Genomic DNA, 24,951 nt, shown 5'->3' on the forward strand with positions numbered 1-24,951 from the left:
GGCATTTTGATGACTTCCAGTTCAGCATAGTGTTAGCACATATTACCTCTAGCTTTGGAAAAATCATTTGTGCATAACTGCTTTCACTTAAGTGAACGGTTGAAAAATATTTGAAATTTGTTTGATTGCTTTCAAATCAAAGAGTCAGCAATATCACATACAAACACACATACACATCCACGAAGTGAGCATCCTCTCCTTCTATATCCTTCATTCTTCAATTTGCTGATTCTTAAACTGTATATATTGTCAAGTGCCTTTTGTTATACAGGGAAAGTAATTCCCTTTGCAATATTCTTTGAAATTCATTTGTTTTTACTGAACAGTAAAAACATTTGATGGTCAATGTAAAAAAGAAATTTTGAACACTAGAACAATTAGGGCTTATGAATGGGATGAATTTATTACCAAGAAATACGGTTCTTTAAAATGTGTTTATTTCTTTTTGAACCACACGCTATTTTAGGATATAATGGAAACTCTGGCAAGTTGCAAAAAAAAAAAAAAAAAAAAAAATCACAAATCATTTAGAAAAGGAAAGAAAGAGATATCAACCCAATTTCACTTTTACAGTATTTTTCAACCCTGAATGGGTTGAAATAATACCTGTCTCCAAGTCCATTTAGCAAACTATCTGAAATGGTCCAGCTCATCTGACTCATTGTTGAGTTTTGCAGCTTGGGGTGACAGGCAAGTTGAAAGAATTTGCGGCAGACAAAAGCCCAGTTCCCCCTTTCTGCCTGTATATGTCAAAGACCCAGTTGGTGGTTGTGTTTGGGTCATGTGTTCCCTGTATGAAAACAGCTAATTAGGAAAAAGAGCCCTCTGTTCCCTGGCCCCCTCTCCCAGCCGCAGGGGCCAGCTCTATATATCTTATAACTCCCACACGGTCCTTGTTGCTGTGAATGGGTGCAGGGTTTGTGTGTCAGCGTAGCAGGCTGACCATTACAATGATCTTGTGGAACATCACAATGATCCCGTAGGGGACTCTATCACCTCTTCCCAGAACAGCCTCTTTCAAAGGTAGTTGACTCCTTTCTTCTCTTTAATTCCTTTTCACTCTTCTCCTTAATTCCTTTTCACTGAAAGAACCTATGCTGTGAACTAAAGTAGCCAGACTTTCTTTCTTTGCTACAAGCAGCATTTCTAGGAAAATTAGTCACCAAAGGTAGGCTAGCAGGCAATGAACTTTTAGTCCTGATGGAGCTGAGCAAGCTAAAGTTTCTATTTTAAAAATACCATATTTTTAGTTGACTGATCTGATTTCAGTTCATAGGATACCTGGATCCAAGTCAGTGCTGGAGCCTTTACCCTTTCTTTCCAGGTTTTCTCCAAATAACTGCTTATTTCATTGTTTTGAACATCTGGAAGGTAACAACAGTTCCCGGAAGTACTTTGGCATAAAACAGTTTAAAAAGCAGCCCGGGTGTGACAGGTGGGGGTGGGGGCGGGGGGCAGGATTGCACAACACTTCCACGGTTTCACTTTTTTACATGCCTGTTTTCTGGCCTAGCATCAGGCAGGGCCTGGGAGGCCACGTGGGCATCTGTCAGGGAGAAGCTCCGAGCACAAGTGGCCATGACCGAGCCTTCCTGATGTCCTCTTTATGCTTAGATGGCCTGGCCTGGCTCTCTTTTACGAAAACCTGCTAAATTACAGGACTTTGACATTCACAAGGTCATTCAGGCTCCCACCAAGCATGAGGAAGCAGGCATTGCTTTCCCTGTAATCAGGGGCAGAAGCAGAGACCCAGAGAGGAGAGAAGACTGCATCACAGAGAGGTGGCAGATTGAATTCAACTGGTATCGCCCCCAGGCTAAAGCTGGTGTTCTTTCTGCCATGCCACACTGCCCCCACCTTGCCTACCTTTCTTCAGGTAGAAGAATACTAATAGCAACAACACAGCGACATTTATTGAGGGCCTAATATATTTTAGACATTATATTAGGCATTTTCTCATTACTTCTCACACAACACCGTGAGGTCCGTGCTATTGCCCTCAATGTGACAGATGAGGGAGATGAGGTAGAACTTGGAGGACTTGCCTAAGATCAGAGACAGTAATGAAGCAGGGACAGGATAATGATAATCATTATAACAAATATTTTAGAAGCACATACTATCATTCAACTCTTGCATTAACTCTGCAAGGCAGATAATAAAAGGTACTTTTCTACAGAGGTGACAAAGGGAGCTTGGAGAATTTCCTTGCCCGAGATCAACATGGCTCAGCGAGAAAGCTCTGTTTCAGAATCAAATCTGAACCATCCTTTTCTTGGGGTAGCGCTACTGTCCTGTGAACAAGTGGTGAGGGCAGTACTGCTACTGCCTACACAAAAATTTAAATACAAATTTATATAAAATAAATTTTTTAAAAAATCAAATCTGACTGACCATAAAGCCCAGGGTTTTCTATTATCACAATTAAGATAAATACCCCGACTCGGATGCATGCCACAAAAGAGCTAGAAAACTTTATTTAATTCACATTGGTGGTTGTTTTTTTAACCCATATTCATGGATTAAGATTAAAAAATTTAAAGCTCTGAGAGAAAAGAACAATTATAAAACTGTCATGAGTTATAACATATGCCAGAAAACAATGGAGTAATATCGTTTAAGTGTTGAGAACAAAGAACTGTCAACTATCATTAAGGATATAGTCAGTTATATAAAAACTAAGAGAATTTGGCACCCACAGACCTTCACCAGACTTTAAGCCTTTGGAAGAAAATATGGAATTATATCTTTATGACCTTGGAATAGGAAATTTTCTTTAACCGGCACACAAAAAAAGGACAAATTGTAAAAAAGATATTGCCCAAATTGACATTTGGATTGTTTTTTTTTTTTTTTTTCTTTTTTAGAGACTCACTCTGTCACCCAGGCTGGAGAGCAGTGGCACAATCATAGCTCACTGCAGCCTTGAATTTCTGAGCTCCAGCGATCTTCCCTTCTCTGCCTCTGAGCCCAGTGACATCTGAATTTTAGACTTTTGTTTGACAAGTACCCCATACAGTTATAACATAAAAGCCACAGAAAGGCAGAATATATTTTGTAATGCATATAACTGTCAAAGGATTAAAATCTAGAATATATAATAAACCTCTTGAAATAGATTTTTAAAAGACAAATACTCCAGTAGAAAAATGAGCAAAGAATATGAATAAGCAACTCACAAAAGAAGAAATTCAAATAGACAATAATCATATGAAAAGATGTCTACCTTTGTAGTAAGTGGGGCAATGCAAATTATAAAGACAAGAGATAATATTCACACCCTTCAGATCAGCGACTATTGTATTTCATACACTACCAGTAAGAACATAAAAAATTTTGGTCAGCAATTTAGCACTGTCTCATAAGATTGAAGATATGGGTCCCCTTGGACCCAGAAATTCTACTTATGGTCCTAGACACAAGTAAACAGGTATAAAAATATTCATTGCAGCCAGTTTCCAATAGTGGAAACATCAACAACCTAAATTCCATCAACAGAAGAATGGATAAATTGTGGTATATTCAAACAACAGCCACCAAACTAGAGCTACATGTGTTAATATGGATAGGTCTAAAAAAATGAAAGGCTCAAAAAGTAAGTTGTAGAATATAAAGTATTACACATTTATTACACTGTTTAAAATATTACATTTATACCAAGTTTAAAAATAAAAAGAATACCACATGTTATTTATGGATATATAAATAACATAAAAGGGCTATATATATATATCTATATAAATGTATTTATATATAGATATATAAATAATATAAAAGGATTATTTATATATGCATAGTAAGGGTATAAAAATGCATGTGAACAATAAATAAGAATTTCAAGATAATGATTACTAATCTCAAGGAATGAGCACAAGGAGGCAGAGAAATGGGATTAAGGAAGGCAACACAGGGGCTTCATCTTTATCTTCAATTTTTAACAAAATATCTGATTCAAATATAATAAAATGTTAAGATTATAAGGCTGGGTGGTGAGTACACTAGTGTTCATTTTTAAATTCTCTGTACTTTTCTATGTGATTGAAATTTTCCATGAAAAAAAAAATGCTTTGATTCTATATAATGCAATCAACTATGATACCATATAATAACAACAAAAATAATATCCTTTTGTCTTTATCTTGATACCTTTTTCTGTAACTGGCTCTGCTGCTCCCTAGCTCTGTGACTTTAGGCAAGTTATGTAAATCCTCTGAGCCTTCATTTCCTCAAGTATTAACCGAAGCTAATAATACTTTCTTCATGGTGTTGTTGGAAACTTAAAAGAACTGACCACAGTGCATATGGAAGTGGTCAGTGCTTGCTCATTTGACTCATTCCTCCAGCACACACTCATTGAGCCCCTATTGTGTGCCCTGCACTGTTCTGGACACTGGGTATAGAGCAGTGGTCAAGAGAGAGAAAAAAATCCCTGCAGGGTGGAGCTTACAGTCTCACGGAAGACGCATGCAATAAAGATTGAGTTAAATATAGTCTATAGTATAGTATTAATAGACGGTGATAAGTGCTAAGGAGAGAAATAAAGCAGGGGATGTTCGCTCTAATTGCCGCTCATGTCTTTGACATCATGTCTTTGATGTTTCTCTTCTCTCTGTCTCTCAGCAGTCTTTCTGTATCTCTTTTTTTTTTTTTTTATTTTCTTCTCTTCTATTTGCACTGTCTCCATGGCCATGACACTCTGGCACTGAACTGTTTATTGCCCAATAATCTTGATTGATTTCTGCTTACTAAGGACACTGTAGCTTTTGTGGAGTCAGGGACTGAGCTTTATGCTTCCTTTGTACTCACAGCATTTAGCACAATAGTAAGCAGGTAGGCAGTAGCTCTAGAAACTCTTGTTCCAAGGATGATTGAAAATTAACAGACCAATTGAGTAACTGATCAGAGCCATTAATGAAGAGAGCCTGAAGCCCCAAATCAACACTTGCCCTAAAGCATTACCTCCAAGTCCAGCTTTGGTGTTTTCTAAGTGTTGTCTTAACACAAGTTTCTTCACCTCATCAGATCTTTGTTTCCTTGTGTATAAAACAGGAAGATTGTATAAGATGATTTCCAAGGTGTCTGCCTGTCCCAAAATTACTAGGCCAAATTATAATCCAAGACTTGCCATTCTAATTCATTATTCCATAGTGTTGGTCTCTCTTTCCATCCATGTTGACTTAGATCAACATCCCAGCAATTAATTTCTTCATTTTGGAGACCCTTTCAAGTATTTGATGCTATTATAACTTTTGACTTCATTGACTCTGACTTTATGAACAAAACAATCATGTCATAGAATCTTAGAGCATACTAGCAAAACGGATAACAACAATAACTACCATTTATTAAGCATCTAGTGTGTACTCTTCCTCATTACTTCTGTAATATAGGTTTTAATATACTGTCTTCTTTTTAGAAAGCCATATTGCTTTATGATTGAAGCCATAATGATTAAAGAGCAACTTCAGAATCAGACAGTCTTGGGTTCAAGTCCTTAATAATTGTGTGACATTGGACAGTAACTTTACCTCTCTAAGCCTCGATTTCCTTCTTTATAAAAGGAAAGTATTACTTATCCCATGTGGTTGTGAATAGGATTAAATGCCATAATAAATCTACAGTGGTTAACATAGTGGCTGCCACAGAGCAAGGGCTCAATAAGTGTCTGATTTTGTTTTCAGTATTTATAAGGACTAGGCAGGGTAAAGGAACTTCTCTGAGATCCCAGTTACTAAGTGGCAGAGCTGAGATCTCAACCCAGGCAATTTGACCCAGAGCCCATGTAGTTACCCACAATATTGTACCTCTTCAGTGGTCCACAGGACCCATTTTGGGGAGGTGTATGGAAAGTTTAGTTTTAGAGACTGCATCTCACAATGGCTCAGCAGAACCTGAACCTTGTTGAATTCCAAAGGGGGCAGAAAAACAGGCATAGAACTGGAGATAGAAGAATAATATGAAGGAAGTTCAAGACAGTGGACCTTGGCCTTCAGCTCTGTGAGAACAAAGATGGCAGTCTGTGGCAGGCTCATAGAGAGGGAGACGGGGGTAGATGTGCATGACCTGCTGGGCATTTAGTGGCCCTAGAGTTAAGCCAAGGATTTTCCTCTCTAGCCTTCCTAGACCAAAATAACTAATCTACCTGAGATGAGGGGCATAGATGTGTACAGAAGCCAGGTGCAATTCAGAAGGAGAAAATTGAACTACCTATTGTATTATCCTGGATAGAGCTGGAGCCCATTCTTCTAAGTGAAGTATCACAAGAATGGAAAAAGAAACACTATATGTACTCATTATTAAATTGGTACTAATTGATCAACACATTATGTGCACATATGGAAGTAACATTCATCAGGTGTCAGGCAGGTGGGAAGGGGGAGGAGATGGGTAAATCCGCACCTAACGGATGCGGTGTGAGCTGTCTGGGGGATGGGCACGCTTGTAACAAAAGCGTTTGTACCCCTGTAATAATCCAAAATTTTAAAAAAGGAGAAAATTGATACATTTCACTAAGGAGTCCTCCAAAAGCCCCCAACTGGCCCCCATCACCTTATTTCTGAGACTTGGAGAGACCTAGCTTCTAACTCAAATGCCCCTTCTAGGGTCCAAGTCACTTATGCCATCAGGGCCTTATTTTCCCATCTGTGCTATGAGGCAGTTAAACTAGATGACCTATACGGGGAGTGGGAACAGAATTTGGAGCCAGAACAAACTGAGGCAAATCCCTACTCAATTATTAATGAAGAGACTCACTTCCTCATCTGTAAGGGAGGATAATACCACCTGTCTCAGTCTGCTATAAGGAAGAGACGTATGGTAAATGCCCAGCAGAGTGGCACACAGTGAGCACTCAATAAACAGGAGATGTGATGACAATGACGAAGATGACAATAACGGTGATGGTGATGATGATGATGATGAGGATAGAATCAAAATGAAACTAATGCCAGAGAGTCTCATAAAGTCTCTAAAAAAGCAAACTAGAGGGAAATGGGAAGAGGAAGTCAACTTGTGGGGAGGTGAGTAGGAAGTTTTGGACATTTCATGGGACAGCAGGATAGCCACATGGTGGAGATGTCCCCTTGGGACTTTGAGATAAAGGCCTGGCCCCTCGCCGACCCTGGCATCCATGAGGCCTTTATCACAGCAGACATGAATTGAGCCTCTACCATATGAGGTTCATTCCACTTTCTATAGTGGCAACATGACATGTAAAAAAGATGATTTTGAAATAATGTATTATCTATTAATTGTGTCATCTTGCACAAGTGCTTGACCTGAAAACCGGAATAAAAATACTCACAGTGTGGTTGTAGAGATTAAATTAGAGGATATAAGACTTTGAGCACAGAGGCTGGCACATAGGAAAGTCTTTTAAAATGACTGTTCACATTCCCTTTTATTAAATCATCTACTCTAAGTAGAAAATAAAGAATGCAACTTGAAAATACCCGATCTTTTCAATTTAATACCTTTCTAAGAACTGTGTGCTAAATGAGGTCTCAAAAACATTTAGGGAAATAATTCAGTTGTTGCAAATTTAAAATTTCAATTCTGCTTCCAGAATTATGTCAGGTACATTGGTAGATGCCAATGAACTAGAAGGAAAAATCTCTGCCATGGACATACTTAAAGTCCAATTGGGGGCATAATATGCTATGAAAGAGATAAAAATGGAAGACACTATGTCAATAAATGCTCAACAGAGTAAAGAGTGCGCAGACAAGGATGAGGCCAGTGGCTATGTGGGAGTTCAGAAGCATTTGGATAGATGGTTCAGTGGGTACCTTTTTTGATGGAGTCATAGTAATAATAGAGCAAGGAAAAGATTCACTTGCCACAAACTGTTAATGACACTTACCTTATGCCAAGCACTAGGCCAGGCTGAGGATACAGCAAAGAGTAACCTCTGACCATGAGGGCATCATAACTGAGTGAGGAACTGAGATTCTTGAACCGGACCATCAGAGCACAGTGCTACGTGTGTAGCTGACCAGGCAGAGGAGGCGTATGTGAAATGATATGGCTTACTCTTCTGTTTGATCTTCCTTCACCAGGGTCTTTTCACTTAATTCACTTGATGTTTGATGACTATGTGCTCTACTTATTGGAATCTCTGCACTGTCAGGAGCGGGCCAACGAGCTCATGCGAGCCATGAAGGGGGAAGGAAGCACGGGTAAGCCAGCACTGTACTGCCAACTGCACCACTTGCTGATTCGATCTGTGTCCTTGCTTCTGTGCTCTATGTCTCCTTAACTCTGTATCTCAAAGAATTTAGTTATGGTGAGCGTGTCAAGTGGTATGAAACCAGTAATGTCCTTTTCCTCTTTAGAGTGGGCATGTATGTTTATGGGCATTGCCTTGAGTGCCATGCTGGTGACGGGAAGCCATCGGAGAGTTTTAAGCAGGGGAGTGACATGACACAGATTCGAAAGAATATTTCATTTTTTAAAGTCCACTAAAGACAACTTGCCTTGACATTTGGTTCTAAGAACTCACCCTATCTCCATCCACAGCAGAAGTTCGAGAAGAGATCATCTTGACAGAGGCTGCCCCGCCAACTCCTTCACCAGTGCCATCATTTTCTCCAGCAAAATCTGCCACATCCGTGGAAGTGCCACCTCCCTCCTCCCCTGTCAGCAACCCGTCGCCTGAGTACACTGGCCTCAGCACTACAGGTAACAAAAGGTCCTTCAAAAGCTTTGGGTGGGGGGTTAATGTTTAAAGAAAGGGCTTTCTGGAAAAGCATTGCCCCTAGGATCCAAAAGACAATGGCAAAACCTGGGTATCTTCCTGGATTTGTATTCAGGTATTCATTTATTCATTGGTACATATTCTGTATGCTACTGTTTTCAAGTTGGCAGATTAAGTATATGATAAAATCTCTACCCCTAAAACTAAGCTGCTGAAATGATTAAAATAATATATAACATAAATTAATACACAGCCATTCTTAAAAACAAGAAAGGGAACTCTCTATGAACCAAAAACTGAGCGGCAGTTTTTGGAAAGGACAGGAAGCCATATGCTCAGCTATGGCAACCCCAAGCGAGCCAAGCCAGGGTTGCCAGGCTGTGAGGCTGATGCTACCATGAGGCTGCTCTGATGGGAGGCCTACACAAGTGCAAGACGTGCACAGAATTCTCGTAAGATTAATTTACAACCAAGAATCACCCAAGCCTTGATATACACCCAAAAGAAAGCAGAGACCCAAACAGATATTTGTACATCAATGTTCATAACAGCATTACTCATGATAGCCAAAAGGTAGAAATAACTCAAGTGTCAATTGATGATGAATGGATAAACAAAATGTGGTATAAATATAAGTGGAATATTGTTCAATCTTAAAAAGGAATGAAATTCTGACACATGCTATAACATGAATGAACCTTGAAGACAGTATGCTATATGAAATAAGCCAGATACAAAAAGAAAAATGTATGATTCCACTTACATGAGGTACCTAAAATAGTCACATTCATAGAGATGGAGTAGAATAGCAGTTGTCAGGGGCTGGTGGGCGTGAGAAATGAGGAGTTAGCGTTTAACAGGTGCAGAGTTTCAGTTTGGGAAGAGGAAAAAGCTCTGGAAATAGATGGTGGTGATGGTTGCATAACATGGTGAATGTACTTAATGCCACTGAACTGTACATGTAAAAATTGTTAAAATGGTAAACTTTATATCATGTATACATTACCACAATAAAATTCACCCAAGCATCTGTGGATGCCCAATTCCATGAAAGACAAACAACAAACTTAAAAAAGAAAGTTTTTATGTCCAAAGGAATAAAGTTAATAGGACAACCTGAAAAGAACTTTAAGATGAGAACTAAAAATAAGAAATCATACCCATGAGAGTCAAGTAAAGATCTTTTAAAGGAAATATCTAATTGTTGAAATGAAAATTTCAATAGGTAGGTTGAATGTTAAAAAATTAGCTCCAACTGAAAGAGAATTAGTAAACTGAAAGACTGAGCTGAGGAATTCTCTGACAACATGACATAAAGAGATAAGGAAATGTAAAGTTATAGGCAATGCTCAGAGAAAGGGCTGATAAATCCAGAAATTCCAATAATCAAATTTAATAAGTGTTTCAGAGAAAGAATAGAGAGAAATGGAGAAATAATGGCTGACATATGGAAAAAAAGACAAGACTTCTCAGATTGAAAACTCTCATTGAATACTGTGCTGAATAAATGGAAAAAGAAAAAAACTTACCTCTAAGCTCTACTGAAGAAAATCAAAGCTAAAAGAAGTCTTGTTAGCTTGCCAAAAGAAAGCATAAACTCCAAAGGAGAGAGAATCAGACTGATATCAGACTTCTCATCAGATATATTAGATTCAATATCTGAAACAGGATTTTTGAAGTACAGAGAAAAAATGCATTGAAAACCTTGAATCCAGAATCCTATACACACATAGGTATACAGGTTATGGGCACGTGAAGGTGGGGAAAAGAAGGTATTCCAGGCAGAGGAAGTAGCTAGTATGAAGGCCTGGAGGCAAGGGAGAGAACTTAGAGTATATACACCAGGAGTCTTTTGATTAATTCCTTCCCCAAAGGTTCCTCTCTCCACAGAACTACACCCACTCAGAGAGGAAACGTATACATGTGCACACATGTATATATGTGTGTGTATACATATTTTTCCCCTTGAGGACATTTTATGTGCCAAGTCCTGTGCTGGGTGTTATGGAAATATTCATATTAATATGCCAAGGCCTTGCTACCAAGAGACAGCACAGGGATAACAGATGTACAAAGACAACTATAATAGAAGGAAGAATATGGCATGTGCAATAAGCAAGCTATAAACCAATGCTGTGGGCTTCCCAAGAAGAAGAGATTCCATCTGGCTGGAGGTATCAGGGAAGACCTCACAAAAAATCCACGCTTTGTGGAGTGAAGAGCTTGGTAAGATGTGATAATTAATTCATTATCTTTCCATCCAAACCTGCTCTATTATCCTCCCATTACCTAGGCACCAAATAGGGGAGTCAGCTTCAAATCTTTCCTCTCCCTAAACTCTTGTATTAGGAAGGGCTAAGCTGCTGTAACAAATAGATCCAAACATGGATAGAGTTAGCACAACAGAAATCTAGAAATCTAGTTCATGCTTGAAAAACAGTCCTGGCAGAGTATTCAGTCATGGAGGAGGCTCTCTGCAACAGAGGCATTTGGAAACACACATTCCTTCAACATTAGGCTCCACCATACCCCAGGTTCTCAAAGTGTAATCCACAGACCAGCAGTCTCAGCATCTCCTGGAAACCCATTAGAAAGGCTCGTATCAGGTCCCACTGCAGACCTTCTGAATTGGAAACTCTAGGGGAGGGGCCCAGCAGTCTTGTTCAACAAACCTACAGGTGACTTTGATGCTCACTAGTTTGAGGACCAGTGCCTTAAGGCTTTGTCAAGTCTCAACCAGCTGGCAGAAATCGAAAAAGGGTATAGGAGGAGGAAAACCCACTTTCTTAAAATCCCTGCCCTGACGGTGGAAAATGTCACTTCCATTTATATGCCATTGGCGAGTCACATAGCCTCATGTGACTGCAAAAGAGGCTGAGAAATGTAGCATGTACCCAGGTAAAGAAGGAGGAACAGATCTGGAGGGGACAGCTGGCATTCTCCATCTCACCTCCCAAGTCCAGTCGTTCTAAGACAAATGTAGACTGATTTGTTCCTTCCCATCCCACTTGTGCCTCTGGTCCCCACCTCTCAGGGACATCCACATCAGGACTCTCACCCTGTCACTCTCACACTGCCCAGTAGGCTTATTTTTATGAGGCTCATACCTCCACAAAGTGTTGGGGCAAAGAACCTACTGCCTCACACTGAAGCCTTAACGAGCTCTCTTTCTTCAAATCACTTCTCGCACTGTTCCTCCTTCCACCCTCTGCCTGACAAAATCCTAATCGCCTTCCTTGGCATTCCCCTCGCCCTCCCACTTAGAATCTTCCTCCAGATCCTCACAGCATGGGCTTCATTATATCCTACTTCTACTTAGGACTGTTTCAGAATAGATTGGAAACTTTTTTTTTTTTTCCAAGGACCGGATAAATAGGGCCAAATTGCCCCATTCAGGGTGTTGTCTTTTATCATTCATTCATTAACTCACACATCCATCTGCTTATCCCACAAATATTTCTTGAGTGGCTTCTATGTGCTAAACACTTCCAGATAGCTGGAAATAAAACAGTGCACAAGATATTCATGGTCCCTACTCCCTGGGAGTTCGTGTTTAGAGGTTAAGGTTCTGATGAGCAAACTGGCAGTTACAATATAGTGCGATGAGTGCTAAGTTGGGAGAAGGGTCAGAGTGTTATGGGTGCACAAAGAGGGGGGGAAAGAAGGTATTCCAGGCAGAGGAAGTAGCTAGTAAGAAGGCCTGGAGGCAAGGGAGAGAACTTAGAGTATATGCCCCAGGAGTCTTTTGATTAATTCCTTCCCCAAAGGCTCCTCTCTCCACAGAACTACGCCCACTCAGAGAGGAAACGAGTGGAAGCTTCAGAGCCTGTAAGGTACCTGCCCTCTTTTATGCGTGCCAACAAACTCAGTGGCCCTCTGTCAGGGACTGCTAAGGAAACTGGATTCTTCAAAGGACTGAAAATTGGGTTGTTGATAAATAGCATTAGATTGAGCTTTAATTTCACTTTGGGTACACAGAGCTAGAAAAAAGTCCTCTTCTGCAGAAATTTATTATAGATTTGAGCATCACCATATTTGTTTACACAGATGCACCTCAAATCTTACTTTGTTTTCTACTTTGAGGAGGAAGAATGTGATCAAACTTCTGCCTCCCTCCCTTTTTTCTCTCCATAGTGGGTTGTTGTAGTTCCTGCTTAGAAAGCTCACAAAAAGGAATTGTAGAGAAAACAACAACTTTGTTCACTGAAAATAAAAGGGGAAGAGAATTTAAGCACTGTTCTCCGCTTTTGAGCAGCTCTCAGGAGTTCTTCAAAGACTGAAATTATTGGGCAACCATCCTGAGACTCCTGCCTCCTGCAGGAAGGAGCCGTTTACCTGAATAATCCTGCCCACATATCCCTGCCACCACCAGGGAGACACACCAAGTCTGCTAGTGATAACGTCCTTCTGAAATAAACAGGGAAATTATGCAAATATTTAATAGAACAGTTCTGCATTATGAAGCTGAAACAATTTTGTTGAAACATTTCTTGAAGTGTGGCAAAATATCAAACAAGGAGACTCTGAGGAAATAAGGGGATGGGAAGAGTGTGAAGGAAAGATTCCTAGGATCTTCTCATAATTCTCCTCCAGCTAGTGAGCCTGCCTGGCTTTCTTCGTAGCAATTTGGAGGCCTCAAGCTACAGCAGGTGTGATAGTTAAGGCCACAGGAATATCATAAATGTGTTCAGAGATTTCTGTGCAATGTGTTCAAGAGTCATAAAAGTAGCTTCTTAGAAATACAAATGTGAAACAGGTTCTCTTCAAATGATCGTAAGCTTTGAAGATTTTGGCACATTCCAGCTTTGTTCTCAGATATCTCCAGGGGGCATTAAAAATGTCATCCTATATAAAATGATGTGTAATATTTTTCTCAAGTACCACTTTTGAAATACTCCATTGTGAAACTAGACTGGATCTTGGCATGCAATGTGGGTCACAGTCTTGGAGGAAACAAACAATTTCCTAACAACATGTATGATTTTATAGACATTATATTATAATGCACAAATTATTTATCCATGATATACACCTAAATATTAGGAAATCTATTATGGCAGGCTTCTTAAATTTGGGAATTTGTGCAAACTTTCATTGAACAGTATTGTAAATTGGTAAACAATTATGTACATCTTATAAAACACATTTGCCATGTTTCTTTTTTTAAAAAAAAGTTAACTCAGCACATAGTTTTCATGCCCAGTTAATTTTTATTTCTATTTTAAAAGTATTGCTTGATTTATATCCCATCTACTTTCCATAAAGTTTCTGAAGTAGTTTACAATAAAAACAGGAAAACCAATTTCTTAAAAAGGACCCAAACCAGGAAGTAAGAAATAAAGAAAAGGTAGGAGAAAATTCAACAAAACAAAAACAACTGCTGGCTAAAAAAATTTATTAACACCTTAAATGAATTTCATGTGATCTAGTTATTTTGTTGGGTTTCTAGCATACTATGAGTATCATTGATCAGACAATGTCAGTATCACCAGGTTCGACTTGTTGAGAGTCAAAGCCAGTCAGGTACCTGCAACTCCTCAACAAACCAATGTCTCACTTTAGATGGACACTTCCCCATTTTTCAGCTATGAAAAAGGAACAGTATTATGTCTGCTTGGTGAGCACAAAGCAAAAATTAATTCACTGCACATAACCTTTTGGCATCCTTTGATGCAAGGACTAGGGAATGCAAAGTAGTGCAGATAATGAGTTATGACTCACTAGGAAAACAGCCAGTCTGCTTATCAACGTCTATGCCTAGTTCCATGTCCATATTTCTGAATAGGTATTCTCAGGACCGTACTTATTAATTGAAAAGTAGGGGGAGAAAGGGAAAGGAAAGGAATATTGGGTACCTAAAATTGAACCTGATATATGGCCCATTTTGATTGGGTTTATTAAAGTCTATGGCAGCACCATAAGAGACTGGTTAAAGGATTCCATTTGAATAGATTTCCACAAGGTAAAATCTAGCCAATTTGTCCTTTCCTCCCCACCCCCCAACTTCGTGGGTTTGCTACCTCCCTCATGACGAGGACAAAGTTTAGAAACGTTAACTTTCTTTAAGGAAAACTGGCTCTTTTCCTCCTCAGGAGCATGGCAGGTGGTGCCAAACTGATCAGTCCCTTTAACATGACGTTGGGCTGCATTCATCTAAAGCAAAATGTTAAGCTCCAACTCTATCCTGGTCGGTCAGGCCACCGAAGGGTTCTAAAACCTCATTTATGATGTCATTTTAAGTATTCCCTCCTTCGGCAATGACAATAAAAGTTAACTATTAAACTCATGTTTTCAACTTCCCACCATGGGTTCCCTGCAACACAAAACCAGCAAATTAAATCATTGAGATGCTAGGACACCTAATGAAATAAAGGCAAATTCCTCATAAATGGCCCTAACTGTAGAACATCTGGCCTGCCCAGCTGCGTTTTCTCTACATCAGTTGAGGATGTAACAAAGATAACTGACCCTTAGTCTTTCCAAATAACAAAAGCCCAGTTATTCTGAGGGCAGCTAGACTGAGTGGGGTACGGTGGACACTTGAGCCCTGCCACAGAGCCTGCAGTGACTCATTTACAGAGCTTCGCCATCATCACTGCCAGTGAATTCCTTTTGCCATCACTGCTGCTTTCTTTCTTTAAAGGAATAAAATTAGGAAAAATAAGATGGGATTGAAAACAGATTGTTTCATCCACTCTTTGTAGATCACACCATCAAGTCTTAGCTTGGTGTTGGGACCTTGGATTCCCTCATTCCTTCGTTTGTTCATTCATTCACCAAAAATGTATTCTGTGTCTTATCTGTGCCATGTCTTGGGGGTATAGAAGTAAAACAAAGACGTAGCCTCTGTCCTCATGGTGCTTCCATTCCAGTGGATAAGAGTCAATACAGAAGTAAACTACCTGGCCCCGCATAGTGTACAGCACTTTGGGAGGCCAAGGCAGGAGGAGGTCAGGAGTTCAAGACCAGCCTGGGCAACATGGCAAGCCCGTTTCTGAAAAAGATAGAAAAATTAGCCAGACATGGTGGTGCACACCTGTAGTCCCAGCTATTCTGGAGGCTAAGGCGGGAGGATTGCTTGAGCTCAGGAGTTCAAGGCTGTAGTGAGCTATGATCATGCCACTGCATTCCAGCCTGGGTGACAGAATGAGATCTTGTCTCTAAAAATTAAAAAAAAAAAAAAAAAATTAAAGGAAGTTAACCACCAGGAAAACATATAATTTCAAATGGTCATAGGTGCTATGAATGAAAATAATAGTGTGCTATAAAAAAGTATAAAATGGGGACCCACCTTAGTTGGTGGTCAGGGAATGCCTCTCTGAGGAGGTGACATTTATCTGAGACCTGAAGTATCACAAGGAGCCAGCCACATAAAGGTTGGGGAGGGAAAAAGAACATCCTAGGCCATGGGAACAGCATGTGTGCAGGCCTGAGGCAGAAGGGAGCTCAGCACAGTGAGGACTGACTAGTGGATACACAGAGGGGAGCAAGTGGCAGGAGGGCAAGTCGCAGGATAGGTAGAGGCTGATTATGAAGCAACATCTCTCTCTGGGAACTGATTCCTTTGCTGCCCCTGGTCAGTTTTTTTTTTTTTTTTTTTTTTTTTTGAGACAGAGTCTCACTCTGTTGCCCAGGCTAGAGTGAGTGCCATGGCGTCAGCCTAGCTCACAGCAACCTCAAACTCCTGAGCTCAAGCGATCCTCCTGTCTCAGCCTCCCGAGTAGCTGGGACTACAGGCATGCACCACCATGCCTGGCTAATTTTTTCTATATATATTTTTAGCTGTCCATATAATTTCTTTCTATTTTTAGTAGAGATGGGGTCTCGCTCTTGCTCAGGCTGGTCTCGAACTCCTGAGCTCAAATGATCCGCCCACCTCGGCCTCCCAGAGTGCTAGGATTACAGGCGTGAGCCACCGCGCCCGGCCCCCTGGTCAGTTTTGTCAGTGAGATTTTGACCGTGGAAGTATTGGTAAAGTGTAACTCAAAGAGATGACGTTTCCAACTTGTGGAGGTGGTCTCCTTAAACACAGCTATCTTAAGGACAGATGATAGCCCGTGGGATACATATAGATACAGATACATAATTTTCTTCCTCTGTCTCAGTCTTGAAGGTTACAGGAAATGTTTGTTTAATACCAAATACTGTTAAGCAATATTGTGCATATAGAACTTTCCGTGATGATGGAAATGTTTTCTTTCTCAGCTGTCCAAAGCAGTAGCCACTAGCCACATGTGGCGATTAAGCATTTCAAATGTGCTAGTGCAACTAAGAAACTGAATTTTTTAATTACTTTTAATTCATTTAAATTGAAATAGCCACATGTGGCTAGCAGCTATGTATAGGGCAGGGCAGCTCTAGAATCTCAGCACACTGAAAGGAGCTTATTTCTCAGGAAGGTACAAACCAAAGGCTTAGCTCAAAACTTGAGAAACATCTGTGATGGTTCATAGAATCCTCGTGGGGAAAAAGATTAAAAGGATTTAGTCCAAGATCTGAAGGAAAGGATATAGATAGGTAGCCTAGGAAGTGGTCTAAATTTTCACAAGTCTGTAGCAGAGTCTCACAACTTCTGAATTTTAATGGCCCTCAACATACAGGATGTCAGACAGGAGGCAGTGTGTTAGAGTCGTGTTACTCGAAGTGTGGTCCGTGGACCAACAGCATTGTCATCATTTAGGAGCTTGATATAAATGCCCCACGCCCAACCTACTGAAACAGAATTTGCATTTTAACAAGATCTTCAGTGATTCAAATGCACATTCAAGTGTGAGAAAGGCTTCAGAACTGGACAGATCAGTGTTCAAATCCTAACTCTGCCACTTACCTGAACAAATCTTACCTCTTGGGCCTCAATTTTCTCACCTGAAAAAGAAAGTAATACTACACACTTCAAAAGGTTATTGTGAAGATTGAATGATTCAATATAGAAAAAGAAACTATTAATAGCATGAGGTCTGGTTTATGTTGGATAATGATCCATTCATTTATCCAACAAATCATTAATTGATTGTCTATTATATTCCAAGCAAACTTCCTGTCCTGTGTTTAAAACCCTTTCCAAAACAAAACAAAACAAAACAAATGGGATGGGAGGGGACTTAAATGTTCCCCTCCAGCGGTTTCAATGCTGTCTGGTAACCAACAACTGCTCCTCTTGGGATCTTTACAAGATTCTCATACATCAGGTGCTTCCACCACTATCCTCTGAACTTTAAATAAATAAGAATGTGAGAATGGGGGCGGGGAGGGGGTGGAGGAAAAAATATGGAAATTAGACAAATAGGGAAGGTTTGTTGTTGTTTTACCAACAAATAAAAACATAGAGCAGTCTTTAAAATTGAGCACGAACTGTTAGCTGCACAGACTTTCTTTTATTAGTTCCCTTTAAAACCTCAGCAGCAGCAGCAGCAATTCTCACTGGAGGTCCCTCTGGTAGGAAAGGGAATACAAGGGGTGTTCTTTTCTGCTCCCCAGGAAAAAAGGGTTTCTCACCCAAGCCAGTAGGTGTTAATCTGCTTAAGCCTGCCTGAGTGGACGTGTTAGATTGCTGGCACATGGCCATTTAGGGGTTTTGTTCCCCAGACCACAGGAGCCCATTTTTCCAAGAGTTCCACTAGCTTTTTGTTTGATAACGTCTATTTCTAGCAGCATTTACTCCTTCAACAACAAATTCAATGGAACAAAAATTTACTGAACACCTACTATTTGGCAGACGCTCTGTTGGGGATACAGAGATGAATGAGGAACAGTTGCTGTGCTCCAGGGGCTCACAGAAAAGTAACTTCTGTTGCATTTTCTCAGGTGATGGCTATTATCATGACTTCTTCCCACTGCTGGAAAAAAAAAAAAGATCCTTGGGCTTCCTTGGTTATCCCCTTTAAATATCCTCTGACCTCACTGTGGTCTCCTAAGGTCCCACAGGCTTGAAGGGTTAATTACTTGCTTGTTGTGGCTGGCTCATTGTTCTCCCAAACTTCCCACCCCCTCCAATTCCATTTCTAATTGTAAACTTGGTTTAATGTATTAATGTTTTTCTTTCTACAGAGGCATTACACATTTGTCACAGAAAAATATAGATAAGCAAAATAAAGAAAAAATTAAAACCATCCTCAATCCCACCATCCAGAGATAACCTGTTTTTTAAAAAAATGTTATTTAAAAAAATTAAGACAGTTACATAATTTCATATGAAATTCAAAATGTAGAGGGCACTCACACATAATTCAATCATCTGAGTTGGGATCATTTGGGACTTTTTTAAATTTACTTTCATTTTTTATTTATTTTATTTTTTTTAGAGACAAGGTCTCACTCTGCCACCTAAGCTGGAGTGCAGTGGTGCGATCTTAGCTTACTGTAGCCTCCAATTCCTGGGCTCAAGCAATCCTCCCACCTGGGACTACAGGTGTGAGCTACTGCACACAGCCCATTTCAGTCTTCTTGCTGTGATTATAAATGATGCAGAACATGTAGCCTGCCAAAGTCATTATCTTTTGGGGGAAGAATATGACGTAGATGTGCAATGCTGGAAGGGGTACTTTTATCCATGCTGGTGAATAAGGACACCAGTGATTTTAGAGAAGAACATGTTTAGAAGTTTGCTATAATTGGTTAAGTTACTGTTGCTACTCAAATGTTTCATCCCTAGTGATAAAATCTGACCCAAGAAACTTGCCTTTCTTTCTTGAGATCTGAAATGAGAAATACAGAAATATCTTCTTTAAGAAAGTCTCATATAAGAATACTTAAATTCATAATGAAGAGTGCTTTTGAATATCATTAAAAGCCTTCCACGTGCCAGGTTCTTTGACATGGAATAGCTCAGCTAATCCTCACAACAGTTTTGTAAGATAGATATTCTTATTATCTCTGTTTTACAGATTATGAAACAAAGGCTTATAAAATTTAAGAGGTTTCCCCAAGATTTATAGCTAGTTCATGGCAGAACAAGGATCCAGAGCAAAGAGACATTACAGTAGAGAGAGTGCAAAGTGTGTGGCAGACCTGGGATCACAGCCCCACAGGGCCACCCGCCCACTCTGGGACCTTTGGCAAGTTATTTAACATCTATAATAAGTCTCCCTGAACCGGACTTTAGTGTGATGCCACTAGCCTGCAATTAGTGTTGACATAGGAACAGGCCTTAAAATCAAGACGAAGTCCACTATAACGGTGTTGAGGACACTGTTGAACAGTTCACAGTTGCCTCTTTATGAGGGTGTTTGAAAGAAATTCCTGTTTGATCTGAATTCCAAGGACAGTATACTCCTGAGCAATCTGTCAATCTATGGCTCCTAACTGATCAAGTTTCCAGGAGCATTGTCTCCTGAAAAACTTGGATCCAAGTTTAAGGCTCACATGTAGGAAGAATTTGGGCCTTTAGGGTGTGCATGTTTTGCTCCATTCCTGATTGCATTTTTTCCCTCCAATTTTGTTTTTCTTTCTTCTTTCACTCCTACTTTCATATTATGGTCTTGAATCTTCTATATTTGTATATATTTCTGTAAATTCTTTCAGATTTAACCCTCAGTTTACTCATTTATGAACTAGGGATAACGTTTCTTTTATAGGAGTCTATAGAGCACTCAGCACAGTTCTTAGTCTATATTAGATGCTCAAAAAATGGTGTCTCCTTTCATGCTCTTGGAATAAATTTTTGTCACTTTGTAAAGAAAAGGACATTATTTGCATTCCAAAACACTCTCCAATTTATGAAAGGGTCTGTCAAAGGGTTCTTTTAATAATAAACCAATGCACTTAAAGTAAGATTCCATTTCCACAGGCCTCTGAGGGTATTCCTTCTGGAGTCCTTGTCACACCACTGGCACTGTGCTGACCTACCAACTCTGCTTCTTCCCGCTCTCCGCATCAACGCAGCTGCTCTCACAGGCTATTAGCAATGTTCTTGGGATGGAATGCACTAATTTTTAAAATGAAAACCTTTCTTTATCCTCCCAGAGGAATTTTTTAAAAAGTGTCATGGGTACATAATAGTTGTATTAATATATCTTTATAGGGTACATGTAATGTTTTGATACAAGATACAATGTGAATTACTCAAATCAGGGTTAATGGGGGTATCCATCACCTCAGGCATTTATCATTCCTTTACATTAGGAACATTCCAATTCCACTCTTTTAGTTATTTTAAAGCATACCCTAACTTATTGATCATAGTCACTTTGTTGTGCAATCAAATATTGTTCATTCTATCTATCTAAGCATATTTTTGTACCCACTTTATTCCTCTCTCCCCGTTACTCTTCCCAGCCTCTAGTAGCCATCATTCTACTCTCTGTCTCCATGAGATCAATTGTTTTTAATATTTAGCTTCCACATATGAGTGAGAACATGTGAGATTTGTCTTTCTGTGCTGGGCTTATTTCACTTAACATAATGTTCTCCACTTCTATCCATGTTGTTGCAAATGGAAGGATTTCGTTCTTTTTCATAGCTGTATAATATTCCATTGTGTGTATATGTGTGTGCATATATGCATCACAATTTCTTTATCCATTCATCCAATGATGGACACTTAGGTTGACTCCAAATATTGGTTACTGTGAAGAAAGGGGCACCCTCATACACTGTTGGTGGGAATGTAAATTAGTGCAACCACTATGGAGAATGGAATGGAGCTTCCTCAAAAAACTAAAAATAGAACTACCATATGACCCAGCAATCCCACTGCTGGGTATATATCGAAAGGAAAGGAAATAAGTATGTGGAAAAGATATCTATACGTCCATGTTTATTGGAGGATTATTCACAATAGCCAAGGAATTTTTAGATAGAAATGGTCTGCTATAGGAAATATAGAATTGGAAAGTTAAGTTTTCTCTTTTGTTTCTCCTTAAAAATGGCTCTCTTAACCAATTCTTTGGTTTTCCATATATCTAAAGGAGGGTTTTGTTTGTTTGTTTGTTTGTTTGTTTTCTTTGAGACAGAGTCTCACTCCATCGCCCTGGGCTGGAGTGCAGTGGCCCTATCATAGCTCAAGGCAACCTCAAACTCCTGGGCTCAAATGATCCTCCTGCCTCAGTCTTCCATGTAGCTAGGACTACAGGCACATGCCACTATGCCCGGCTAATTTTTCTATTTTAGGTAGAGAGGGGGTCTTGCTATTCCTCAGGCTAGTCTTGAACTCCTGACTTCAAGCGATCCTCCCGCCTCAGCCTCCCAAAGTGCTAGGATTATAGGTGTGAGCCACTGCACCTGGCCTAAAGGAGGATATTAAATCCTATTCCCTCCACCTTCTAAAACAGGTTTAATTATTTCCTTGATGTTAACATATTTAAAATTTTATCACAAATTATCTGATGAGCTTATTGTTGTTATTAACAATTTCTTAAATTATCATTTTTTTTTTAATTCTAACCATCTCAGCCGGACGCAATGGCTCACACCTATAATTCTAGCACTCTGGGAGGCTGAGGTGGGAGGATCACTTGAGGTCAGGAGTTCGAGCCCAGCCTGAGAAAGAACGAGACCCTTGTCTCTACTAAAAATAGAAAAAAAAATTAGCCGGGCGTGGTGGTACACGCTTGTCATACAAGCTACTCGGGAGGCTGAGGCGGGGGGATCACTTGAGCCCAGGGGTTTGAGGTTACTGTGAGCTAGGCTGACACCATGGCACTCTAGCTTGGGTAACAGAACAAGACTCTGTCACAAAAAAAAAAAAAAAAAATTCTAACCATCTCAAAATTCTAAGCAGCTTGAAGGCTTTTCATTTCATCAGGTTTTTTTTTCCTCAGCTTTTAGCATTTTCAAGGTATCCAATTAAAAGGTAAATAAAGGGAACTAATAATGCATATGGAATAGCTCACTGTCCAGGTCACTGTCTGTTAATCTTCAAAAAGACCTGGGCAGGCAGAGCCCTATAATCTACTTACTTGCTCAAAGCAATTTGTTGGATCCTTAACACCTGTTGAGCTGAGTGTTGAAAGTTAATTTGCAGTGCCTATCTGGGCTACATTGCCCTAAGCTTTTTTTGGTCCTCTACTCTGCCTTCCTTTCTTCCTATCTTTCCTTTCCCTTTTCCTCCTTCCAAAATTTTTATTAGAGCCTTTTGGCTTTGAAGCCTTGTGCTAAGCACCGGGGATCCATTGGTGGGCAAAATAGGCAAGGCCCCTACTCTCATGGAGCTTTCAGTCTGGTGGGGGATAGGTATCAATCAAATCAAATGCACTAATGGGTGTAGGATTACAAATTGTGGTAGGTGCCATGAAGGCCTACAGTATAGTGAGGGATCTGGCCTAGTCTGGGGTTAGGAGAGTTTTTTGGGTTGAGATGTGAAGAATGAGTGGGTAACAGGGGAAGAGTGAAGATTCCAGGCAGCAGAAACAGTATGTGCAAAGGCCCTGTGGTGCTGGGAATTGTGGTACTCTGGAGAAAACAAAAGGAAAGATAGTGTGGCTGGACCAGATAGAACAAAGGTGAGGGCTGGGGCTGGAGCTGGGGCTGGGGCTGGGGCTGATTCTGGTAAGGTCAACAGAGCCAAAGACACATGCCTGGTAAAGATTTTGGTCTTCAACTTAAGAGCAATGGGAAGTCACTAAAGTGTTCTAAGGAAGAACAAGGGACATGAGAACTGTGTTAGTGACCGAGGCATCTCAATTTGTCTCTGCAGGAGCAATGCAGTCATACACGTGGTCTCTAACATACACAGTGACGACGGCTGCTGGGTCCCCAGCAGAGAACTCCCAACAGCTTCCCTGCATGAGGAACACTCATGTGCCTTCTTCCTCCGTCACACACAGGATACCAGTTTATCCCCACAGAGAGGAACATGGGTAGGTGACTTTCCTGGGCTGCTGCCTTACTTTTAAGATTTGATCTAAAGAGGGGTTTATTAGCAGCTGTTTTCTCAAAGGACAGGAAGGGCACCACCCTTTGCTGAGTCCTCACAGTGTCTCATGTAGTCCCCACAACAACCAGGTCAGGTAGGTAGGTGGGTATTAGTGACCCCATTTTACAGATGAGGACATTGAGATTTGGTTGATTAACTTCAGCCCCCCAAGGTCACACAGCTGGTACATGGTGGGGCCCAGACTGAGCCTCTGTCTGACTCCCAAGCCTGGGGTCTTCCCTCTTTACCCCTTTAAAGCCCCAGCTGAAAACCCCTTTCAGCAGTTCCCCTGGGTGGCTCTTTGTACACTTTGTAGCCTTACAAAACTTCATGGTAGGTCCGAGTCTTTTATGACTCCGTTTAGGATAGGAGGGCTTCCCCACCTGAGGGCCGGGGGCCCTTTGGGGCTGCGGTTATTCACAGCATTCAAGGAATCCCTGTGGCTTCCAGCAGTGCTTTGTACCCCAGATAAATAAATCATTTGTTTTGCCCATATTTTTTTGAAATCTGTGCGGCGATGTTGCTGTGATGAATAAATTACAAATCCATTCAAAAGTGTTACCTGAATCATGGTAGCTCTTTGCCATTATGCATTGTCTTTATCCAAAGACACTAACCTTACAATGTCTAATGAGCAGTGATCTGGAAGACGCTTATGATCCTGAAAAGAGACATTACCACGTGGTGCAGTGGGCCTCACCTGCAGCCTCTCACAGGCCAGGTTCCAACAGACCCGCTGTGGAGGACGTGGGAGGAGGGTGGGGAGGACGTCTCGGGTCCCTCCCTCACCGGCAGCCCAGTATAACGCAGCAAGGCAGTGGCCCTGAGGGTGGGCACAGGCCTGGATGTCCGTATACTTTCCCGTAGGTTCAAGAGCCCCAGAGCAGTCAATAGGGCAGCCATTGTTTCCTCAGGGGCCTTTTACAGTATGTTTCCACGCGTTTAGAATACACTCTGAAAACACTGTTTCCGAGAGATTTTTGATTCTGCAGAAATGGCAGAAGAGAACTCACGTGGTCATAGGTTAGCATCTTTGCTCTAAAGACTTTACAAGGAAGGATGGTTTCCACGCGTTTAGAATACACTCTGAAAACACTGTTTCCGAGAGATTTTTGATTCTGCAGAAATGGCAGAAGAGAACTCACGTGGTCATAGGTTAGCATCTTTGCTCTAAAGACTTTACAAGGAAGGATGGTAATAATAATAGCCTATGTTTACAGAGGACTTTCCATTTTTATAGAGCATCTTCACACATAGGATCTTCAGAATAACCACACACGGCCTTTTTCAGATGTGAGAAACAGGGTTGTGAGGAGCCCAGGGTCACACAGCTAGACAGTGGTGGAGCCTGGCTTAGAACCAGGGTCTTTGACACCTGGTTGACCATGCCGTGGTGTTTTCCTCT

General features: G+C 40.6%; 1 protein-coding gene and 1 pseudogene across 3 annotated transcripts in view; both read left to right on the top strand.

Annotated features, from left to right (window-relative positions):
- RFX4 (regulatory factor X4) overlaps nucleotides 1-24,951 on the top strand; it is a 149,281-nt gene that overhangs the window by 113,472 nt on the left and 10,858 nt on the right. For all 3 annotated transcript variants that reach the window (XM_069490057.1, XM_069490056.1, XM_069490058.1), the window contains 3 exons: nucleotides 8,058-8,177; nucleotides 8,518-8,679; nucleotides 23,328-23,490. In XM_069490057.1, coding sequence (XP_069346158.1) covers nucleotides 8,058-8,177; nucleotides 8,518-8,679; nucleotides 23,328-23,490 — 445 coding nt within the window. The remainder of the gene's footprint in view (nucleotides 1-8,057; nucleotides 8,178-8,517; nucleotides 8,680-23,327; nucleotides 23,491-24,951) is intronic.
- On the top strand, nucleotides 2,264-2,378 carry LOC138397793 (U4atac minor spliceosomal RNA; annotated as a pseudogene).

This window comes from Eulemur rufifrons, chromosome 16 (genome assembly GCF_041146395.1).
Source record: "Eulemur rufifrons isolate Redbay chromosome 16, OSU_ERuf_1, whole genome shotgun sequence".
NCBI lineage: Eukaryota > Metazoa > Chordata > Mammalia > Primates > Lemuridae > Eulemur > Eulemur rufifrons.